Raw genomic sequence first — 21,189 nt, forward strand, 5'->3', positions numbered from 1 at the left:
CACACTGACTTGGGTAGCCTGTACCGTCAGTATGAAATCATACAATTTACATAATTCTGGGCATCGATTACTCTGATTTCTCCATTAGTCTAAAATATTCATAGTTTTATTTAACCTAGGCTTTAGAAAAATTAACTAAGATATTTCCAATATTCTCCGATTTTTGTAACAGATTTTGTTTATTATCATCTTTTTTTTTTACGGAAAACTTTCAACTAAATCCTCTTTAAATGAAGATACATTAACTTTCATTGATTCACCTTCACTAGAATTCTCCACTCTTATAACAAAGTTTAATTCCATGTTATGGCATATTTAAATAATAGGCTCTCTAGCCTAGGCTTTTTTTAGTCGGAAGCACTTGATATCTATATATTAAAAATATCATTAAAGAGATCTTATTATTTTTTATAAATAGATAGCAAAATATATAAAGTAAAATAAAATAATTAATTAAGGTAAATAAAATTATTAATTAAATTTATATAAGATATAATATAATATTTTTAAAAAATACCTTAAATCTAGCTATAGGCGTGACAAAAGGTTTTGATTAAAAGTTGTCTCTTTTTAAAATTCATAGCATCTATTATTTAACAGCAAAGGGTGAAGTATATAAATTTCTAATTTAGCTTTTAGTCATATGCCATAAAAATTCCCTATGGTTAGCTGCTCAAGTTGTAAGTTCTTGGTAACTACTTTAATTGGTTTTAGGATATTTATCAACCCTATAATTACTTCCCATTCCAAAGCTGTAAAATAAAGATTATGATACATACTGATAATTCCTAACACATATCATTTAATTCATTCAGATAACAATCTGTGACAATTTAATATAAATCACTTTAAATTAAATTTTTTTAGTATGATTGATATCGATTTTGTCCTTAGCTTCTTGCACGCAGTGTAATATTAAAAACTGAGCAATTTTTTAATACATGATCTTCTACAAGTTGTAAGTTATGAGAAGCACATCTTATATTTATAATATTATATGAGAATTATTAAGAGTATTATTAATTCATCAAGTACATTTGTGAAACTAGTAGAAACATCTTTCAAATTATCTATATTTTGCATTTATTCATCATTATTTTCAGACATTTTATTGTCTTCATCATAATCCTCCATAAATATTTTTACTATCTTAATAAGATTTGCCCCATTGTAAGTTGTTACAGTGTGTATTTGTGATGTTTTGTGTTAAATAATTTGATTTTATTTATACCTTTCGAATTATTTTTAGTTTGTATTAACTTTTTATTTTATCCTTATATTGTTTCTTAACTTTAAAATTAATCTAGTTGATCGTTTGATAAAGGTATAAAAAAAACATTTTTCTTTTGTTAAAATGAGATTATTAAATTTTTGATTTATAATAAAAATGTAATTTATAAATAATATTACAACATAAAATGTAATTTGTTTGTTCAATGTAATTTAACAATAACAAATTTCTGATTTGTAATAAAAACTTATTTCGATAAATCCCTCACGTTTCTTCATTTTGATTTCATAATCATTTAATATTTTTATTAAAAGGAGTTTTAAATTTTCTACAGTGAGCCGTTCATAAATATCTTTAATTGCTAGTGTTCTCAGAACAATTTTTGCTTTTTGAATATACTAAAGTTTACTCCCAATAATGGACCTGTCTAGAGAAGTAATACAGTCAATTTTTCGAGATAATAACTTACATTTATTTCTTTGATTTTTTGATGTGTCATTTATAATACTAATATGTAAATAATTTATATATTGGATTTAATTTTCTCTAGACATTATAATTTATAAGCTTAAAATATTTAAAAATGATGTGAAATGGTAATATTCTAAAGTTTATAAAAATAATGACTGACTTTTATCAATCAAATGTGATTGATAAGAATTTATAAAGCAATTCGAATTTAATTAAAATTTTTGCAATATGCGAGTAATAATAAAATGATGAGGCTCGAACCGGTTCAAAGGTATTTTAGCGGTTAGGTTCAGGATAGACTAAAAATTTTTTAGCGGTTTAATTTCGGTTTGGATCTCTGGCCTCTTATCGACCATCATTTGATATTAAAGAGGAGTATACTGCATCGTACACAGTGATTATTTAGCCGGAATGATAATATAGGAAATAACATTTAGATATTTTTACATCATTCCAAAAATTTTATACATCGTTGTGGCAACATTTTTATAAATGTTAAAAAAAAAAGAATAGATATGAAAGCCACTGAAGAAACGAAGCATAAATTCCTTTTTAGTGTAATAAATATAATCAATCCGATATTTAGAAATCATACATTTGTCAAAATGAATCACTTTGAACTATTTTATTTTGATAAAAACATGTTTTTAAACTGTTATTTAATTTTAATAAAAAAAAAGATTTTGTAATTTGATAAATAATTTTTAATATTTTCAACTTTAAAAATCGAAAAGATTTTAGGAGACCAATTTTTGATTACATTCAATCAGATGTTTAATCTTAATCTGAAATACCACATGGAATATTTAGAAGATATTATGAAGACACCCCATCTCATGTTGACTATTTATTTAATACTAATAATATATTTTACATCACATATATATTATCAAAGTAATATTTATTATTATTTTCTGACTTATATATCAATTAGGCATTTTATGGTTTCCACATTTTAAGAAGAAACTCTATGATATTGTTTTGAAGGCTCCAATTATAAATAATAGAGTTTCAAAGAATTTGAGTGAAACAGAGCAAGATATTAGGAAAAAATTGCATCAGTGTTTTAAAAATGTAAAATATATTAACAAAATTCCTGAAAATGGGGTGGAAAAAGTTAGTTTCTTAAAGTTTTTTATATTCATTTTTATATCCCAAAGATAAGTATTCTAGCAATATCGAAAGAGTATAGAAATATTGGTATAAATAATATATTTTTATATTATATTAGATTTAATTAGATGTTAAATATTTAAATGATGGAAAAATATCTGGTTGTTTGTATCATGAGGTAGATTCCAATCTGATAGATATTCAAACTGAAGTTTTAAATTTTATCTTTACGAGTTCATAATTTATTAAGTTATACAAAATGTTTGCTTATTCTAACCCACTTCATCCAGATGTTTATCCAAGTATAATGAAAATGGAATCAGAAATTGTTAGAATGTGTTGTAATTTATATGGAGGAGATGATAATTCATGTGGGACTGTAATTTATAAATTAATTGAAAATAATTATTTATACTTGAATTAGGTAACAACTGGTGGAACTGAAAGCATTTTATTGGCATGTTTAGCCTATCGAAATTATGCCAAGAAATCTAAAGGAATTTTAAACCCAGAGATGTAAGAAAATTTATATTCTAATTTGATAAAGATTAAGGTTCCCACACTATTTTGAACCCAATTTTTATTGACAATCATTGATAATTCATTTAGACTCCTTATCCATTTATTTTATATATTATTAACAAGTAACCTTCCTTTTCCTCTCAATGATAAGTATAATACCTATTATAAAAATATTGGTCATCTTTTTATATATTTTGTTTTTTGTTATATCGGTGAACTCAAATGTTTTTCCATTTGTTTTATCATATCTGATCTTATTTTGCACAATCTCGATGATATTTAAATTTTTTAACACCATGTAAGCATGTAAATAAAATAAATTAATGAGCAATTTAAAATATACCTTTTAAAGCTATAGTAGGAAAAGGAGTTATACTAAGATTTATCCAAAATAAAATTAACAATGATTTTAATATCAAAAATAAGTAAATTCTCTATATTTCCCCAAATTTTCTCTAATAACAAATTATTAATTTATAAAAATGAAAATGAAAACCTGCTAAATAATGATCATGATATAGGGATAAGAGTATTGAATCTGAGATAAAGAGGGTTCTTGTTCTAATTTTTTTTTAAAAATGGCTTTGCAAAACTTTAATTTGGTTAAAAAATATTAAATGAAGAAAATTTTTTAAAATGGAAAGCCTATATTTTGAAAATCAAGAACCAAACCAATCAAATAAATAAATTTTAGAGATTGGGCAATTGGGCTTAACCAATTTTCAAATATATTGGCAGAGAGGTGAGTGTAATTTTTGTTGAAATCATGAGTGGATACATAGGCATAGCTAGGATTTTTCTGGTTTTCCCCAATTTTATTTCAGGGCTATTAGATCCATTTATTGCAAACCCTTGACCAGGTTACATTTTTTTTAAATAAGGGGGGGGGGGGGTATTTTTTTTATAAAATGTTTTTTTCCTGGAAATTTTTAATTATAGTTATTATTTTAAAAAAAATTAACTTTTACTAATTAATTTTTCTTTTAAATTATTATTTTTGGTGACATATTATTTTTTTTTATGGGGAAGGGAGGGGGTTTATTAGCTTAAAATAATATTTGTGAAACAAACAATTTTCCAAGGGTTCGCTAAGCCTAAAGAAGAGAGTTAAAAAAATTAAAACAGGGCTGGCGAGTTATTCGCTCATTGCAGACCTCAATTGCCAATTCATATAATTTTTTAAATTAAAAAAAAATTTGGGGCGCTTGAAAAAAACAAATGCAAATTATTTCGGCCTAATTTTATTGCGTAAAATTTCTTTAAATTAGGATATCGATGTATCATATAAATAAACCGTTTGCATCCATTTAATATAATAAAATTATTATAAGAAACATATAAAGACATTACAAATGATATTAAAATATATCAAACAGAACACAAGATGAACGGAAAGTTTTTTTTAAAAATAGCAGGCTTATCAAATCAAATAAATATTCCCCCTCCTGGGAAAAATTATATAGGCAACCTACCTTCCCCAATATCTATTATACACTAACTACTAATTTTTAATGCTATCCAATAAACTGTGATATTTGAGTCATTTACTATGGAAGAGGTGAAAAATTTTTTAATTACTCTAGACATAAAACTTTATGATATTAGACAAATACTATAAATGTAAATTAGAAAAAAAATATAGAAATTGATTAAATTTATTATCTACGATGGTTAATAAAACGTCTATTAGAAATTTTATTTCTTATGTGGTGTGATCATAAATATGAATTTTAACTATTTTATGTATTTTTTTAAATATTCTTTCTTTCACTCAGTTGTCATAGACCAGAGAGACCTGCAGAGGTACCTAATTGCTCGACTCGACCTGAATCTCTGGCATAGACAAAGAGGAGTTTTGATTTTGTCCCACATTAACTTTCATTTCTTTTAAATGGATACATCTTAACTTTATATTTCTATAAAATGATCTCCAATTTTTTTTTGTTATTTAAAAAAATGCGTGAAAAAAATCATAAAAATTTACAAATTAAAAAATATCATCATCGGCATATTTATTTTTTAATCATGTTTAGTATAAAAATTTTGCTATAAATTATATTCATAAAAATTGAAAAAACGCTTTCCGAAGACTCTGTAATTCTTATGGAATCGACATTTTTTTCCACTTTTAAATGTAAAAGCGCATTTAGTATAACTTCACTAAACAATCACTTAAACTTAGTACTTGAGGTAAAAAATGATATATTGTAAATGTTTTCGATTTCGCCGTAACCAATCCATCTTATTTTAGTATAACATTTTAGTCTATTTGATTATCTTCTTTTTAATGCTACCGCTACTAAATTATAAAAGTTTCAAAATTGCATCCAGAGACATCGAGTGAAATATAATGAAATGTTCATTTTTTTATAATAATGATAGTTATGTTTACTTAATTTGTTTTTTATTATAAATGTTTAGTGCTTTAAAGGTTTTCGTTCTATCTTGAATCTTGATACCAATTTAAATATTGATTTAAGTATTAAACTAAAAAATATGAGTTAAGTATTACATTATTGGCCTAAGCCTTAGAATTAGTGCTTTTAAAAGATTGGCAAACTTCTTGCTTAGGAATGCGTCTTAATATGAGACTCGTATTCATATTATATTTTTGAAGATATTACCCTATTCAAAAATTTAATATTTTTAACCTTTTTATTTAATTAAATAAACTGAAAAGAAAATATAATATCTATAAAAAGATTGTAAAATAATAAGATTGAGAATATTTTGAATCGGGGTGAAATGGAAACCGTAAATATATATAGACGTAATTGATTTTTGAATCGCAATTTAAAATTCGATATTTAACATTCAGCCTAAGGCGAGCCGTTTTTTAAAATATATTTCGCTTATAACTGGTTTTTGCTTATTTATTGAAACAACTTATTGAGAAATTACTAATTACTAGGACATTGTATATTGGCGAACCCAGATATTCAATGTTTCATTCATTTTAATTCTAGCATGATGCCAATCTTGACAATTTTTTTTATTTTATCAACAGTGCATTTTTTTAAAATCAACCGAAGCACTGAAATATACTTAATACACATCGATTATTGGCAAAAGTGTAAGATTTCATGCCTCCAGAAGTTTGGCTGACTTCATGCTGAGAGTGTGATATCATAGTTTCTATTTGGCTTATAATTCGGTTAATTTTTTTTGTGGTTGGAAAATTTTATTGAAGAATTAATAAGTAAGGCACTGCACGGCCCGGGCCGGATTTTTTAAAAAAAATTGTTAAGGCCAGCCAGGATTTTTTATTTATTTTTGATATATTTTAATAATGGCGATTTCAAATATTTGGTTTTAAAATATACCCCGCTCTAAATCCGGGCTTAGGAACGGGCTTGCAGGTCTCTGCTAAATATTAACACAAAATAGATATTTAGAACATGTTTATTATATTATGGCATGGTGCCAATTTTAGCAATTTTTCTTATTTCAATAATAACCCTTCTTTAAATCATCTACCATTAATTAAAGCAATAAAATGTTCTAATTAAGCACTACCTTAGTTAATAGTTTTCTCACTATTAGTGTTTCAAAAGCTTGGCTCACTTCATCATTTTTTAATCATAAGGTTAACTAAAAATTTGTTGCTAATATTTTTTTCACATATTCTGTCCACTATACTGGTTAAAAGTCCCCTAATTTATTTTTATTTTTTCGAACTCTCTTCTTAAAAATTTATTAAATTCATTTCTGAAAAAAAGGAGCTAAGTTAGGTATCAAATCTCAGGGGTTTTATAGGTATTGTATATTAAGACCCACAATCTACTAAATTAGTTGATCTTTTATAAATGGTCAAAATATATTCATAAATTGGATTATATACGAATATTTGATATAGTGGACTAAATTTTCTATCCCTGTCTAGTTAACTATGACAAAATTATACTGAAACGAGCATTCAAAATTTAAAATAAAATGATAAAAACACTTCTTATAGTGCGTACAAATTGAACGTTTCAACGCAGCGTTTCAAAACGCAAATGATGCATTTTAAACGCATTCGTTTAAATTAGACAGCATTTATTTTTGATTTTCATATTGAAAAAATAAAAATTAACGGTTCAATTTACGTTTCTTTATTTACGTTTTGAAACACTGCGTTGAAACGTTCGATTTGTGCGCACTATTATACGCAAGTTATAAATAAACCACAACCAAAATTTATTTTATTTTTTTTAAGAAAACTTTTTTTTTGTATGAATATATCTTATTTTTAAAATATCTTATAATTTTTTTTACTCAAAGATTAGTTCAAGAATTTAAAAAACGGCCAAAAAAGGTAAAATCTTGTGCAAATTCATTATTCTTTTAGAAAAATATAAAAATCTTTAATACATTTAAAAAATCTCAAGACTTAATATTTTGATTCGAAGAATCAAAAGCATTGCGAGGATGGGGGGAGACAATGGGAAATACCCTCTTCCCCTTCAAAAATTATTCTATTCTTGTAAATATCATTTTAAGCTAGTAAAAATCTCCACCCCCCGCCCCCCCCACCCATCCCCTGTCCTACAAAAATGATACAATAAATATATCAGTCTATACGATAATTTGGAAGAAAGGTATAGAAAAGTTAATTCCGAATTTTAGGAAAGGATTTTATTCTAAAAATGTAAAAAAAAATGTAACACAACAAAATGCCTGCAATAGATGATCTTAAAGATCTATAAAATTTCTGGAGGAAAAACCTCCTAAACTAATAGTGCCCCCCCCCAGCAATCCTGGCTACGCTTATGCGAAGAATCAACTAATGGTTCTGAGTGATACTAAACAACCTGACACCTTATTAATCAGAATACGTATATGAAATTATAACAAAAAAGACTAGATGGGGTAATGGTATGAATATGCTGATAATGGTGAAAGTCTTCAGCAGCGTTCTTTATTTTTTAGATACCCCCCCCCCCCCCAAAAAAAAAAAAAAAAAAAAAAATTATGTCTTCAGGGGAGTTGGAGTTAATATTGATCATTTTTTCTTATGTAAAATTAATTCTTAGTTAGAAAAAACAAACATATAAGAAGAAATTAAATCATATAAGAAGAAATTAAATCATATAAGAAGAAATTAAATCATATCATCATTTATATTTGCATTTTATTTAAAAAAAAATTAATATACAGTATAATAGCAGATTCCGCACATGCCGCTTTTTTAAAAGTATACACCCGTCACTCAAATATATATATATGATTATTATTAATTCTCGCGTTTGGAAATAAGGCCTCTAAAATTAGAGACAATCACGGCCTGAACCGGCTCATCTAGAATTTTAATTTTTTTTTATATAACAGGCCCGAAAAATAAAGCTTCACGTTAAGACTTCATTTTTTTTAACCCGGTCCGGCTCCTAATAATTTTTGAAGGAAAATTATAAGCTTGCATTATTCAAGATTTAAAAAAAAATTCCGGGCCAGTCTCACCCGGAATATTATTTACATGGGTTGTCCGGCCAGGCCAGATTTTAACGGATCTTTGCCCGAAGTTTTATAATTTACAGAATTACTTATAACTTAAAAGCATCATAAATAGCCCCTAGAGAAAATCTGGGCCCAGCCTATGGGCCTAATATTTTTTGAAAACATTCGGGCTGGGATGAGCCTTTTAAAATTTTAAATATAATATCCTTGTGAAATAAATGGATACATTTTAAAAATTTTGCAAAAAGCATGGTGCTACTTCTAATTTTATTTGTAGAATGTTATTTCTATAAATAAAGTTAAATACGCGTATATCAATAAGAAATATAGTGTTCAGCTAATTTTCTGAGTTCCAGAGTTCTATTAAAATTTACGTTATCAATATTTTGTCTCATTTTAAGAGTTAATTTTTACTTCACAAAAATATTGTGAATGTAATTTTGACTCAATTTTTTTTGAATTTTTTTAAAAACATTTTCAATGAAAAATTATTAATTCTATAAATTAATTAATTTCTTTCGGTCATCATTTTAAGTTTGATCTGTTGATTATGTTTAACCTTACTCTCAAAAAACTCAATCATATCAAGGGAGGTTTGCGCTCTGATTTCTTTTTTAAATATATGTTAGCGGCAATATTATTTTTCTTCAAATTTAAATTATTTTCTGAGCGCCTTTTTTTAAAATTTAAAAATCTGATTTTACCGGAAATTTATTTCATCATGTTTGGATTACTTATCCTATGAATTTTAGACAATTTTTCACTAGAGCATTAGAATGTAATTTATATAAGTTTTTCCATAGATTTTTTATTTAAATTTAAAATGACTCAGGTTAACGACTAAATTCTCTACAATTGGGAATAAATTTAAAAAAATTACTAATTTTTATATTTATCAGCGAAGACTGATAGATAACTCATCATATGTAATTATTCTTATGACTTCTAGTTCAATCATATTTTTTAAAAATTGCTTTATATTTTCATATACTATATAATTTAATTCTGTTATGTCTTAATTTAGGCTGGCTCTTATTTCAATATTCAATGTAAAATAATTCCTACAAACAAGGAAACGTTTAGGCTAGATCCTGCTCATGTTAGGCAAGCAATTAACGGCAATACTATAGCTGTATAACATTTAATCACTCATAAAATAAATATCTATTTAAAAGTGAGGAATATAATTTTATAATATAAATTAAGAAAGTTTTTTAAAAGTGAGTAATTTAAAATATAAATTGAAAGCTTTTAAAAAAAGGCTTTAGGCTAAATACGACAAAGGGGCTAAGTTATATAATAATTATAATAGTGTGTAAAGATATTTATATTTTAATTTTATAGATTGTCGTTTCAGCTCCATCATACCCTCACGGTATCGTCGATCCAATCGAGATAATAAGCGAAGTTAATAAATGAATAGATAATAAATATTAAAGGATCTGAAAATTTTTTTTCAAATATTTACTGGGCCTATATTCAGTTTTAAATGATACCAGTGGCCAATACCTATTATAATAAATAATCATAGGGATTGTTCCGATATTGAACTTTTAGAAAAAATATCGGGTCGGCTGATATTTTTTAAAAATTTAACCCATTCCGATTTTTATTACTATATGTCATTGTTACTCATATAAAAAAGTAAGAAGGTTATAAAATATAAATGTTTAATTGTTTTTTAACATTTTTTTAATATTAATAAACTAATATAAAGGAAACTTACCCAATTTTTTTAAATATTTTTATTTGTTTATTTCATTGTTTTTATTAAGAAAGAACGTATGGTAATAGTAAATAGAAATCTTGCGAATTTAAATATCATCATTTAAAATAGATATAAAATTTTATCTCCAATTTTTAATTATTTTATTCATTTATATTTGATTTGTTTTTACTCTATAAGTTTCCATAATATTAAAAAAAATATTCAAAACTACCTAAGATTTTTCAACAAAAAATTGTAACATTTTGAAATTTTGAAAGCATTGAGAGATTAAAATCGTTGTCAAATAAAGAAAGGTTAAAATAACATGATACTAACTCTTTATTAAATAATAAGTTAAAAATATAATCAAACTAAATTAATTAAAAAAAATTAAAATAATCAAAAATTAAAATTAAAAATTATAATTAAGTTCGTAAAATCATGATCTCTGTTTATACAAATATCCTCGAATATATATATACTTTTCTATATTTCATTTACATAATGTTTTACAAACAAACTGAAAAAATCTTGAACTTTAATTTGAATAATCATTCTTTTTTATTCCTCTTTCTTTAAATCATTTGCATTCGAAATTTAATACTTTTTTCTTGAGTAGATTTGAATATCCTTCGGCTTTGTAATTTGGTTTAACAATTACAACACCCTTCCACTTAGATTAGTCCCACCATTCTGCGAGTAAGGCATGGTTCCCGATACATTCTTCTAGCTCCTTTAATTATATCTCGTTTTACTCCCACATTATCCTAGTCTTTGCTTGTTTCTAACGGTTTCTAGTAACTAATGACGGTAAACCACTAACGATGGTTTCCACGACTTCTTGTTCGATTTTTTATCTTATACTAAATTTTTGATAAGCAATTTGCTATAATTTGTCAACGATTAACGATAGCATCCTGGTTTCTTGTCAATATATCCACTTTGCCTTAAGATCTCTTATACGATAATGATTTCTTGTATCTTTTGATAAAATCCGATCTCTAATTGAGCTCGATTGCGGCATATATTTTCTAATGACGAAAAGCCGTTTCTCTTTATGAAGATTTTTTGGTTAATCAACATCCTGATATTTTGCTAAATATTATCAACTTAAATAACCGTCAACCGTATATCTTTAATAAAAATTTATAACGAAATTGTTTTAGCTACATCGATCACTTGTACGTATAACGATCTCTTGTGACGCATTCTTTTTAGCTAAACGACTAATTCTCCGAAATACGACCATTAATATTGATACCATTGTTTTATTGCTCTCATTCTTTGTCTTAGTGTCGATAGTCATCTCATACATCCCCTTCCCCCTTTATTTAGAATCTCTTTTCAGAGTTAATTAGACTGACTTTTGATCTTCTAAAGCCTGGATCAATCGCTGTAAGGCACCTCTGTATCAATATGGTATTGATATTTATATTGCTGAGGCTAGTGGGAGAGTTAATTAGACTGAATTGTTGAAATTGCCCTGTCGCCTCCACTCTCCAACATCATTGTAACATTTTGAGAGTTTTGAAAGCATTGAGAGATTAAAATCGTTGTCAAATAAAGAAAGGTTAAAATAACATGATACTAACTCTTTATTAAATAATAAGTTAAAAATATAATCAAACTAAATTAATTAAAAAAAATTAAAATAATCAAAAATTAAAATTAAAAATTATAATTAAGTTCGTAAAATCATGATCTCTGTTTATACAAATATCCTCGAATATATATATACTTTTCTATATTTCATTTACATAATGTTTTACAAACAAACTGAAAAAATCTTGAACTTCAATTTGAATAATCATTCTTTTTTATTCCTCTTTCTTTAAATCATTCATTCGAAATTTAATTCTTTTTTCTTGAGTAGATTTGAATATCCTTCGGCTTTGTAATTTGGTTTAACAATTACAACAAAAATAATATAGGTAGGACTTGAACATGATATTCCAGTACATGTTGATGCTTGTTTAGGGGGATTTTTAGTGCCGTTCTTATTCCGAGCAGGATTTCATGATGTAATTCCTGAAGAAAAATTATTCAAACTTACAGGGGTCACCAGCGTATCATTAGATACTCATAAGGTCATTTAAAGTAATTAAATATAAGTTGACTTTTGACGTTGATTTTTAATGGCAGGCCTCACTTGTTCCTTATCAATTACTGCTAAAAAAAATTATTTATACTAAAGTTTACCCCTTCATAGGCATGTACCGAATTTTTAAATCATTTTATTTTATGAATATTTGATATTATAATGATTAGAAATGGTTACAATCCTTATATTTTATTTAAAAGATATTAATAATTATTGTGCATTATTATGTGTTCTTTCTATAGTATGGATTCGCACCCAAGGGGAGTTCTGTCATTTTGTACAACGAGAAAAAGTATTTGCATTCTCAGTATTTTGTGGCCACAGAATGGATGGGTGGTATGTACCCATCGCAAACACTTTCGGGTATTTTTATAAATTTCTTACTTATACAAAAATAAATATTATTCAACAAACATCTTAATATATCAGGTTCAAGATCTGGATTGAATATTGCCTTAACCTGGGCTACATTGTTGTATTATGGTCAAAATGGTTATATTGAATCTACCAGGAAAATTATCGAATCAATGAGATACCTTATGAATAAGTTATTAAGTTTTTAATGTCTATATTACCAATATCTTTAAAATTTATATAAATAGAAAAAAATTTATATTTCATAAAAACAATTAAGAATTAAAGAACTAAAAGGTAGCCTGGATCTCAAGATTTTAGGAGATCCAAAATTGAATGTGATCGCGTTAGGAAATGATAAGGGTATTTATGATGTATATGATATGGGACAAGAAATGAGTTTGAAAGGATGGAATCTCAATTATTTACAAAATCCTCATGGGTAATAAAATTATAAAACTTATTTAAACAAATAGCAAAAAATAATATAGTAAACTTGTTAAGTATCCCATCACATCTAAATACTCAATTATTATAATCCTTTATTTACATATATTTTATATATAATAGAATTCACTTGTGCCTAACACACGTTCACACCCAACCTGGAGTCATTGACGAATTTTTGAATGATTTAAAAGGATGCGATGAAATATTAAAAAATCGATCTAAATCACCAAAGGAGCAATCAAAAAATATAGTATTACAAATATGTAGATTTATTTAGTTACAGTCCTTTTCTGAGGTAAGGTTACACAAAAAAATTGCATTTTTTTAATCTCCGAAAAAGACAGCGACTAAAAAGGTTATACATACACCATTTAATTTTAAAGGAAATATACTGTTTAATATAGCTAAAGATTTATTCAAATATTGGGAGATTTTGAAATTTGCATTGTTGTTAAACACTACTTTTAAAAGTAACAAGCTACCACTCATTTTAGCTAATATATTTATAATTATCTTTTGGCTATTTTACGCTACTTTATTGAAAAAATTGGTAAAGCATTTGACATATATTAATTTATGAATAGCGGTTTGTATAAAATTATTACATTTTAGTAACAAAATCATTTCTATATTTTTACCACCAATCTTGAGCAGCGACCACTAAATATAAGTTTGGTTTAGCTAAACAACCACTCGTTTTGAAAATAGGGAAAGTTGTTAAAAATTTTATGGTATTATTTTTTGATGCAAAAGTAACAGATAGTTGATTTTCTTTCATATTAGCATATTTTTTCAAAGAAAGCATCAATATGTTCTTAGGAATCAAATTATTTAAACTTCCAATAAATTTAATTATTAGCTCCAGGAAGATTAATATATAGCGAGTTCAAAATTTGGATGGATATACCTAATTTTATTAAATATTATGGTTATCATAATAAAATTAAATTTTAATATTAATTATAACTTTAAATTTAATTATAAAATAATGTATGTATTTGTAAATAATTTTGGGTTGTATCGATACCACTTTTTGGTGATCTGATATGATTGTGTAATCCAATTTTGTTCCTTATACAAAGTCTTTCTATCTTTTAGAAAGTAGTATCCCATCTAGTCTAGTCATAATTAATATAAATTGTTAATTTAATTTTTTTATTTATTTCAGTTTTAAAATCATAAATATCCTTATAAAAATAAATTATGTATTTTATTAGTTTTTTAATATATTTTTAATTATTTAACTTCAATTATATAAGAATGTTCTATTATCATTTTATCAATGCTTTTTAAATTAAGGTCCATTTTATCTGATAAAAATTGAAAATAATCGTGATCCAACAAAATGATCGGTGCATTCATAATCAGTAGTCTGTTATACTCAGCATATGGAAAATAATTTTTGCTGAGTCGGGAAAAAAAATTATTGGGCTAGACCAAGCAAAACGTAAATGCCCAACCCGCTTAATACAGAGAAGAGAATATAAAAAAACCTAATTTTGTTAAATAATATTTATTAATTTTAATGATGACAAATTATTATTAAGTTTTTTTAAAATGTAATCTCAAAACAAGGTCAAATTATTATTGGCAGATTATATTTTGTAATGTATTAAACTTATTGATGAATTCTGATATTTGATAAAAATGTAATCCATAAAGTGTAATGTTTTTTAATTTAACCGCTCCCCAATAATATAAATAGTTTAGGTGTTCAACTACAAATATCTTAGTAAAATTGAAACTGAGCACTGAGCAAGGACTAAATTTTTACCGAGCCAGGCCTGAAAATTTTACCATTTACAATTTAATTTAAATGCAGCAAAGTAGTTGTAAACCTGTTTTTCAAAAAAAAGTAGGGCGCCACTATGGATAAAAAAAAAAATTGGAGCACTAATATAACAACAATATTGTAATATTCTATCAATTTTATAAAAATAATCAGGGTGCATTGTATTGTTTCGCTCAAAGCATATCAGACCAAACACCTTTGCAGGATGTCCTAATCAACGGGTACTTGGATGGATATTATAGTCACCCTAGAGAATTATAATTCTATAAAAACGAACTTTTTTATTAATTATAATAATTTTAAATAAATAAATATAAATTTGTTGTTATAAATATATTTTTTAATAAATAAAATTATGGTATAAGTTTTTATACAAGAAAATTAATATTAAAAAAATAAATTATACGAAAACAAAAAAATACAAAGTAGTACTCTAAGTTTTATAAATTAAATATTAGAAAAGTAGTGTTATATAAATGGACTCGTTTATTTCACCACCTTACACTTGATTTCAGCATCTGGAAATATGTATCGATTTGGTGGGATAAACAAAAACGTATTATCTATTGTATGTAGAAAAAAAATCAAATATAAATATAATAAAAAAATATGGTAGTTTATTATATAAACTAGGTTACCTTTCTTATATTGTAAAATAAATTTTTGTATTATAATAAACCTGGTAATCCTGACACTACCGAGTTACTATCCATTATAACACGTTTATGTTTTAAATCGTCTTTAAAATTAGGTTGGTCATTTGATTCCCTTGAGGAAATATCATGAACAGGTATTATGGCATTTACTAAGGCATATTTTTTTTCTTCCAAACTTCGATGGATTGAGCTGCTTTTATCAATATGGTATAACAAAATAGGCGAAATTTCTAAAAGCTCGATAGATCCTGTCGATCGTGATATCTTTTCTGTTTGTTCTGAGGTTAAAGCAACCAGTTTTACCAATATTAACGATTGTGATAAATTTAGAATTTGATCTTCCAGATCGTATGTAACTTCTTGGTTTAATGATTCGGTCCTATGTTGCCAATACAGCTCGCATGATTGGTCCCACAATAAAATATCTTCCAAGGGAACTTTGGCACTTCCTATAAAGGTCTTATTGATATGTCTGTATGTAGAAGAATTCTTAGCACTGATCGCATCCAAGATGTGATCAAGAGCGTAAATTTCTGTCCTAAGAGGGCCCTTCAAATTGATCTTATTAATGGAATCGAATTGAGTAGCGAATTTACCTAATCAAATTAAATTGTAAAATTTTCTGTAAAAATATATAATTAAACCTTTTTTAGTATTGATATAAATATCGGCTGAATCCTCGATATCCCTTTTAATCTTGTTACTTTCCATTTCTTTGAGATCAGTTGATGTTTTAGAGCATTCCTCTTGTGTATTTAATTCACCCTTTCCTGAGTTATTAATTTTATTGCTTCTTTTGAGGTCAATGTTTTTCTGATAAATCCTTTAAATAATTAAGAAAGTGGATAAATTCACATTATATTTTCGGACGAGATATATATTTGGGTAATAGCTCTATTTTTAGCCAAGAAATCTCAGTCTCAGGGTTTTTCGAAAATTTAACTCAACCCTGAAGAACTAATAAATAAATCAAATAGCAGCTAAGCTTAGTAGGTTGATACACATTTCTAGAAGGGCCTATTTTGGCCATATGTAACTATTATAAAATGTTTATTTAAAACTGTTCTTATTACATTGCCAATTATACTAGAACCCTGCATATTACCTAATTATTATTTTCATACCCTATCTAAGAAATGTCTTGTCTGGCCAGTCTAGTGAAACTTTTTGTGAGAGCAGATAGTCATAAAAAGACGTAACTTGACACTTTTAATTAAAGAGACCAGCATTTATAAATTCTATTTTAGTTAAAATGGAGTTTAAAAGAAGGCTAGACACCAAAATTAAAATCAGGAGAACGAGGATTACTATTAAATGACCGTTTATAATAAAATAATAATTGCCAAAATATGTTTTAAATGGAATATATATATATATACCTTTTTAAAAGTTCCGATATGATTGTATCACAATCGCCTAGGAACTCAATATCAAAGTTGAGATGAGGAAGGGGCTCCTTGTTGACCAGTATCTGTGGTACATCGGGAGATATGGTATCTTAATTCAATTATAAATGTATTGATAAAAAAATTAATATATTAAAACCACCCTGAGTATATTGGTGGAATGTCATCAAAAATATAATTTTTCTTATTTTTATATTATTTTACGAAAATTTTGAAATTCTTCCAAAATTGAAATCTTTTTGATTGAAATTAGATAAAAAAAATTTCATAAATTAAATAACTAACTAGGGATGAGTGAAACGGGTCGCACTTTCATTGAACTCCCCATAACGATCAAAAGATCACAAAGTTCTTTATCATTTTCCAATGCTAAGTGAAATTTCTCACTAAGCCCTTCTCCAAAGAATACGATATCGGGTTTCATAACTGACTTAAACTTGTGAAAACTTTTGGAATCGGTTGATGTGTATTTAAAATTTTCCATTGCTGCATTAATATTCAATGAGTTTCCTTCCAACTCAACTTTGCCATTACGATTATTAGGATTGTCGAGGGTGAATCTGGATTTTTGGAAAGCAAAATCAAAAAAATAAGGGTTGGAGGAGGAAATTGAAGAATTTTGGGAATCTGTGTCAGAGCCTTGTTTATTGTCGTCATTCTCTTCAGAGAGTGACATATCTTTATGATAGTCTTTGAGTAAAAGTTTATTATTCTTATGATTGAAATTGTTTGTTATTGTATAAGAGGTTTGGATTAGTGTATCGGCAGTAGTTGACAGAGCTTAAGTAGTTGGATGAGGGAATTGAAAAAAAATATTAATTATTTTAAACAAATATAAAAATGCAGATTTCACAGAAATATTGATTGAGTAAAAAATAAAAATAAATAATGGCATGTAGTTCTGTAAATTAACATCAGTTATAAAAACTATACATTTTCCATTGACTAATGATGTAGAAGCTAAATTATTTCTATTACGTGAATCTTCATTCTCAATTTTCTCTGAAGCTTTGTGACATTTGGGGCATAATGGAACAACCTTAAGGAAGATATATAATTAATCATAAAAATATAATCTCTGTAAATAACATCAATGTAACATAAATTAATTTTTTTAGATTCTAGCATGAACCTGTCCAAGCTTTGTTGGTTGAGGTGATCTTTTTTTTTATCCATATAAAAATCAAACCGCAGTTAAAATTTATTTTGTTTTCATATTCTTATTTTAGAAGAAAATAAGGGGTGTACCGATACCACTTCTAAAAGGCCGATCCGATATTCCCGATATTAAATTGATATCAGCCGATTACCGATCCGATATCATTAATTTTGTATTCTGTAAAGATACCAATGGTTTTAATTTTTAATAAACTTTTTATTAGTATAACATCTATAATTTAACTATACCATAACATATGTCATTTAAACATATTATAATCAATTCAATTACAATTCTAATTGTATATAAAAAATTTTTATTGATAAATCACTTATTTATATAATAAGTAATAAAATTAATCTATTTACATAATAAATAATAAACAAATATATTATGAAATTTAAAATAAATATTTAAATAAATATCTAAGTTAATATATCGAAGATTTCTTTTTAGAAATACCAAAATTTCCAATTTATCAGAGATCAGTCTGTGGAGATGGGGACTGCCAATTTCACTAAAGATTCTGAATAGATTATCGCACACTTTTATAATGTGCAATATGGCAGAATATTTATTAATTAATTATTATTAAAAAATTAAACATAAAAATGAATTTCGATTTTATTTATAAAAATAAATGGATTTTAGATCTTTTTTGATTTTATAATATTTTATTTTTGTTAAAAGCGAGATTTTTTATTGAATCGGAAAATTTAATAATATTTGCCGATAACCGATATTTTAAAATGGGTGAAATATCGACCCGATCCTATAAAAAATATCGGTACACCTAAAGTTATTGAAATTTTTTTTTCCTTAAAATTAAATAATAATATAATGCTAATTTTTTATGATTAGATCAAAGTTTGTTCAGTTAGCATTTTTTTGAATCTCAATTTAGATTTAAAAATTTTAAGTCATTTTCAATTAAAATCTCTGAAAATGTCTTAAATAAAGTCTCATATCTGTAGTTTTGAACAACTCAATTTGAGCTGATTTTTAAAAACTTGTAATATTTTCTTTAGATTTTACAGCTCAAATCAAACCATTTAACAATGCTACATATCAGATCTATTTTTCAATTTTTTAAAAAAATTGAATTGGATCATTTATATAAAAAAAAAGTTTGTGATTAAGCCTGACTTGAAAAAATAAGCCTGATTTCAATCAATTTTTTTTATTTGACTTTTTAAGAAGTTTAATAAATTGAATGTGGAAAAATTATAAGTGCTGCAGGAAAAAATATTTTACTTTTAATATTATAAATAATATATCCATAAAAACAAAATAATTTAAAATATAGTCAAAGTCAGCGTTCTGGTGCAAATTAAAAATAATGACATCATCTGATCAAGTTCAAAAGATTGTATGACTAACATGAGTTCAGTTGGATAAGTTCATGCAGGACTCTACCTGAAACTCGCTTTGATCAAAATTTTATACAATTCTGTGAACCTAAAAATGTAGGTTTGATGATCTAGATTAAAGTTATTTTAAAATGGGAACCAAATCAGAATATTTATGGGACCAGAGTTTGTGTGAAATTTTTTTATAATTCAGTACTTGATTGTATATATCTTCTTTGATAACCATCGCATTAACCTGGTATTTACATTTTGTGCAAGATGCTGTTGCAAATGAACCTAATATATATTTTTTTAATAGATTAGCTTTGATTAATAATTTTACCATGACATTCTATAGACTTTAAAATGTTGGCCTCTTTTTCCAAGGTATCAATATTTTGAGTATAATTTCTCAATAATTTACTATTTTTCTCAAGATATTTAATAAATTGATGACTTAATGATGGTTTAAATTTGCCAGGATATATTTCCTATTTTAGTTATAAACGAAATTAAGCAATTAGGTAAATATAATATTATACCTTGGCAAATTTAAAAAATGGTCTTGGATCATATTTAAAATAATTTATGTCAAACATAGCTTGGGCATCAGGCAAATTTGGAAAATCTTTAGCTAAACGTGCATATAAGCCATCTTTTGATCTAAAATCAGGTATTCCACATGAAACAGATACCTAGTATGTTTATAAAGAATAAATAATATATTTACTATTCATACCCCTGCACCAGTTAAAACAAGTATATTACTAGATTTATCAATTATATTGACAAAATCATCAATTGTATTGATAGAAGACAGTTTAGACCTTTTAAACATTGAAGGTTGTGTTAGGATTTGAAGAATCATATCCCAGCTTTCATAATTATTTAAGGCAGAAAAGGATTTATTTGGCAATAATATTTCTAAGATTTTTTGTGGACTATTATTAGCCTTCATTTGTTGTTTTAGCCACAAAAGTGGTTCTGAAATATATTAAATATAAATATTATATTATAAAAACTTACCAGGTGATGCTAAGAGTTCAGAATCAGAATCACTAATTGAATTTGATTCATTTGTGCTATTAGAATTGTCTGATGTGAACGATTGTAAATCATCTTCCTTTAAGTTATGATCTTCAATTTTTTCATCAAAAGTTAATTTATCATGTGAGTTATTTTTTCCATTCACTAATTTTACAGGTAAATCTTTAGCCGCTATATTCTATATTATTTTTTTATAGAAAATATATTTACCATTTTCCAGTGGAATATTAGAATTGTTGTTGATATCCTTAAAAGTTGGAACATATTGAGACATTACTATTAAAGTCCTTAAATAAGTGAATTGTTGGCTTATTTATGGCGGCTTTTAATTTACTCTGCCATAAAATTAAATGACATGGATTGCTGCTAAATTCATTCTAAATCGTATGATTCT

The 21,189-nt window shown here is 25.9% G+C and overlaps 2 protein-coding genes across 7 annotated transcripts; one reads left to right on the forward strand and one right to left on the reverse strand.

The window, feature by feature from the left end:
* Positions 1 to 2,480: 2,480 nt before the first annotated feature.
* Positions 2,481 to 15,568, forward strand: LOC135926076 (sphingosine-1-phosphate lyase 1-like). 4 transcript variants are annotated; one of them, XR_010571779.1, is made up of 17 exons: positions 2,481 to 2,596; positions 2,637 to 2,818; positions 2,863 to 2,902; positions 2,944 to 3,026; positions 3,066 to 3,194; positions 3,240 to 3,331; positions 8,477 to 8,513; positions 9,798 to 9,905; positions 10,118 to 10,180; positions 12,413 to 12,568; positions 12,825 to 12,945; positions 13,012 to 13,129; positions 13,217 to 13,378; positions 13,507 to 13,636; positions 13,682 to 13,741; positions 13,791 to 13,856; positions 15,332 to 15,568. XR_010571779.1 is itself a non-coding variant. In XM_065461746.1 (15 exons), exons 1-15 carry the CDS (start codon positions 2,500 to 2,502, stop codon positions 15,437 to 15,439), a joined length of 1,626 nt encoding a protein of 541 aa, XP_065317818.1. In that variant the 5' UTR covers positions 2,481 to 2,499; the 3' UTR covers positions 15,440 to 15,568. The 4 variants fall into 4 exon arrangements, 3 of the variants coding, with proteins under 3 accessions (XP_065317818.1, XP_065317820.1, XP_065317819.1); XM_065461746.1 differs by lacking the exons at positions 13,682 to 13,741; positions 13,791 to 13,856; XM_065461748.1 differs by lacking the exons at positions 13,682 to 13,741; positions 13,791 to 13,856 and having other exon boundaries at positions 12,413 to 12,502.
* Positions 15,529 to 21,142, reverse strand: LOC135926075 (uncharacterized). 3 transcript variants are annotated; one of them, XM_065461745.1, is made up of 12 exons: positions 21,006 to 21,142; positions 20,775 to 20,966; positions 20,488 to 20,732; positions 20,291 to 20,443; positions 20,092 to 20,239; positions 19,966 to 20,045; positions 18,219 to 18,279; positions 17,526 to 18,020; positions 17,214 to 17,331; positions 16,479 to 16,657; positions 15,858 to 16,430; positions 15,529 to 15,741 (listed from the first exon to the last, which is right to left on the reverse strand). In XM_065461745.1, the coding sequence occupies exons 1-12, from the start codon at positions 21,067 to 21,069 to the stop codon at positions 15,665 to 15,667; spliced, it is 2,385 nt and encodes a 794-aa protein (XP_065317817.1). In that variant the 5' UTR covers positions 21,070 to 21,142; the 3' UTR covers positions 15,529 to 15,664. The 3 variants fall into 3 exon arrangements, with proteins under 3 accessions (XP_065317817.1, XP_065317815.1, XP_065317816.1); XM_065461743.1 differs by having other exon boundaries at positions 18,174 to 18,279; XM_065461744.1 differs by having other exon boundaries at positions 18,174 to 18,279; positions 20,775 to 20,957; positions 21,006 to 21,084.
* Between the last annotated feature and the right edge of the window lie 47 nt (positions 21,143 to 21,189).

Source organism: Gordionus sp. m RMFG-2023, chromosome 3 (assembly GCF_954871325.1).
Source record: "Gordionus sp. m RMFG-2023 chromosome 3, tfGorSpeb1-WG-v2, whole genome shotgun sequence".
NCBI lineage: Eukaryota > Metazoa > Nematomorpha > Gordioida > Chordodea > Parachordodidae > Gordionus > Gordionus sp. m RMFG-2023.

What these genes read in the sequence shown, in the direction of transcription:
- LOC135926075 (XM_065461743.1), bottom strand. Translation starts at nt 21,069, where the DNA reads ATGTCTCAATATGTTCCAACTTTTAAGGATATCAACAACAATTCTAAT. An exon ending in AAGAAGATATATACAATCAA is followed by an intron (nt 18,280 to 19,965) that starts GTACTGAATTAT and finishes ATCTTCCTTAAG; the next exon opens with GTTGTTCCATTATGCCCCAA. An exon ending in ATCATTAGTCAATGGAAAAT is followed by an intron (nt 18,021 to 18,173) that starts GTATAGTTTTTA and finishes CAACTACTTAAG; the next exon opens with CTCTGTCAACTACTGCCGAT.
- LOC135926076 (XM_065461746.1), top strand. Translation starts at nt 2,500, where the DNA reads ATGGAATATTTAGAAGATATTATGAAGACACCCCATCTCATGTTGACT. An exon ending in CAATCGAGATAATAAGCGAA is followed by an intron (nt 10,181 to 12,412) that starts GTTAATAAATGA and finishes AAAATAATATAG; the next exon opens with GTAGGACTTGAACATGATAT. An exon ending in AGGAGCAATCAAAAAATATA is followed by an intron (nt 13,637 to 15,331) that starts GTATTACAAATA and finishes AAAAATAATCAG; the next exon opens with GGTGCATTGTATTGTTTCGC.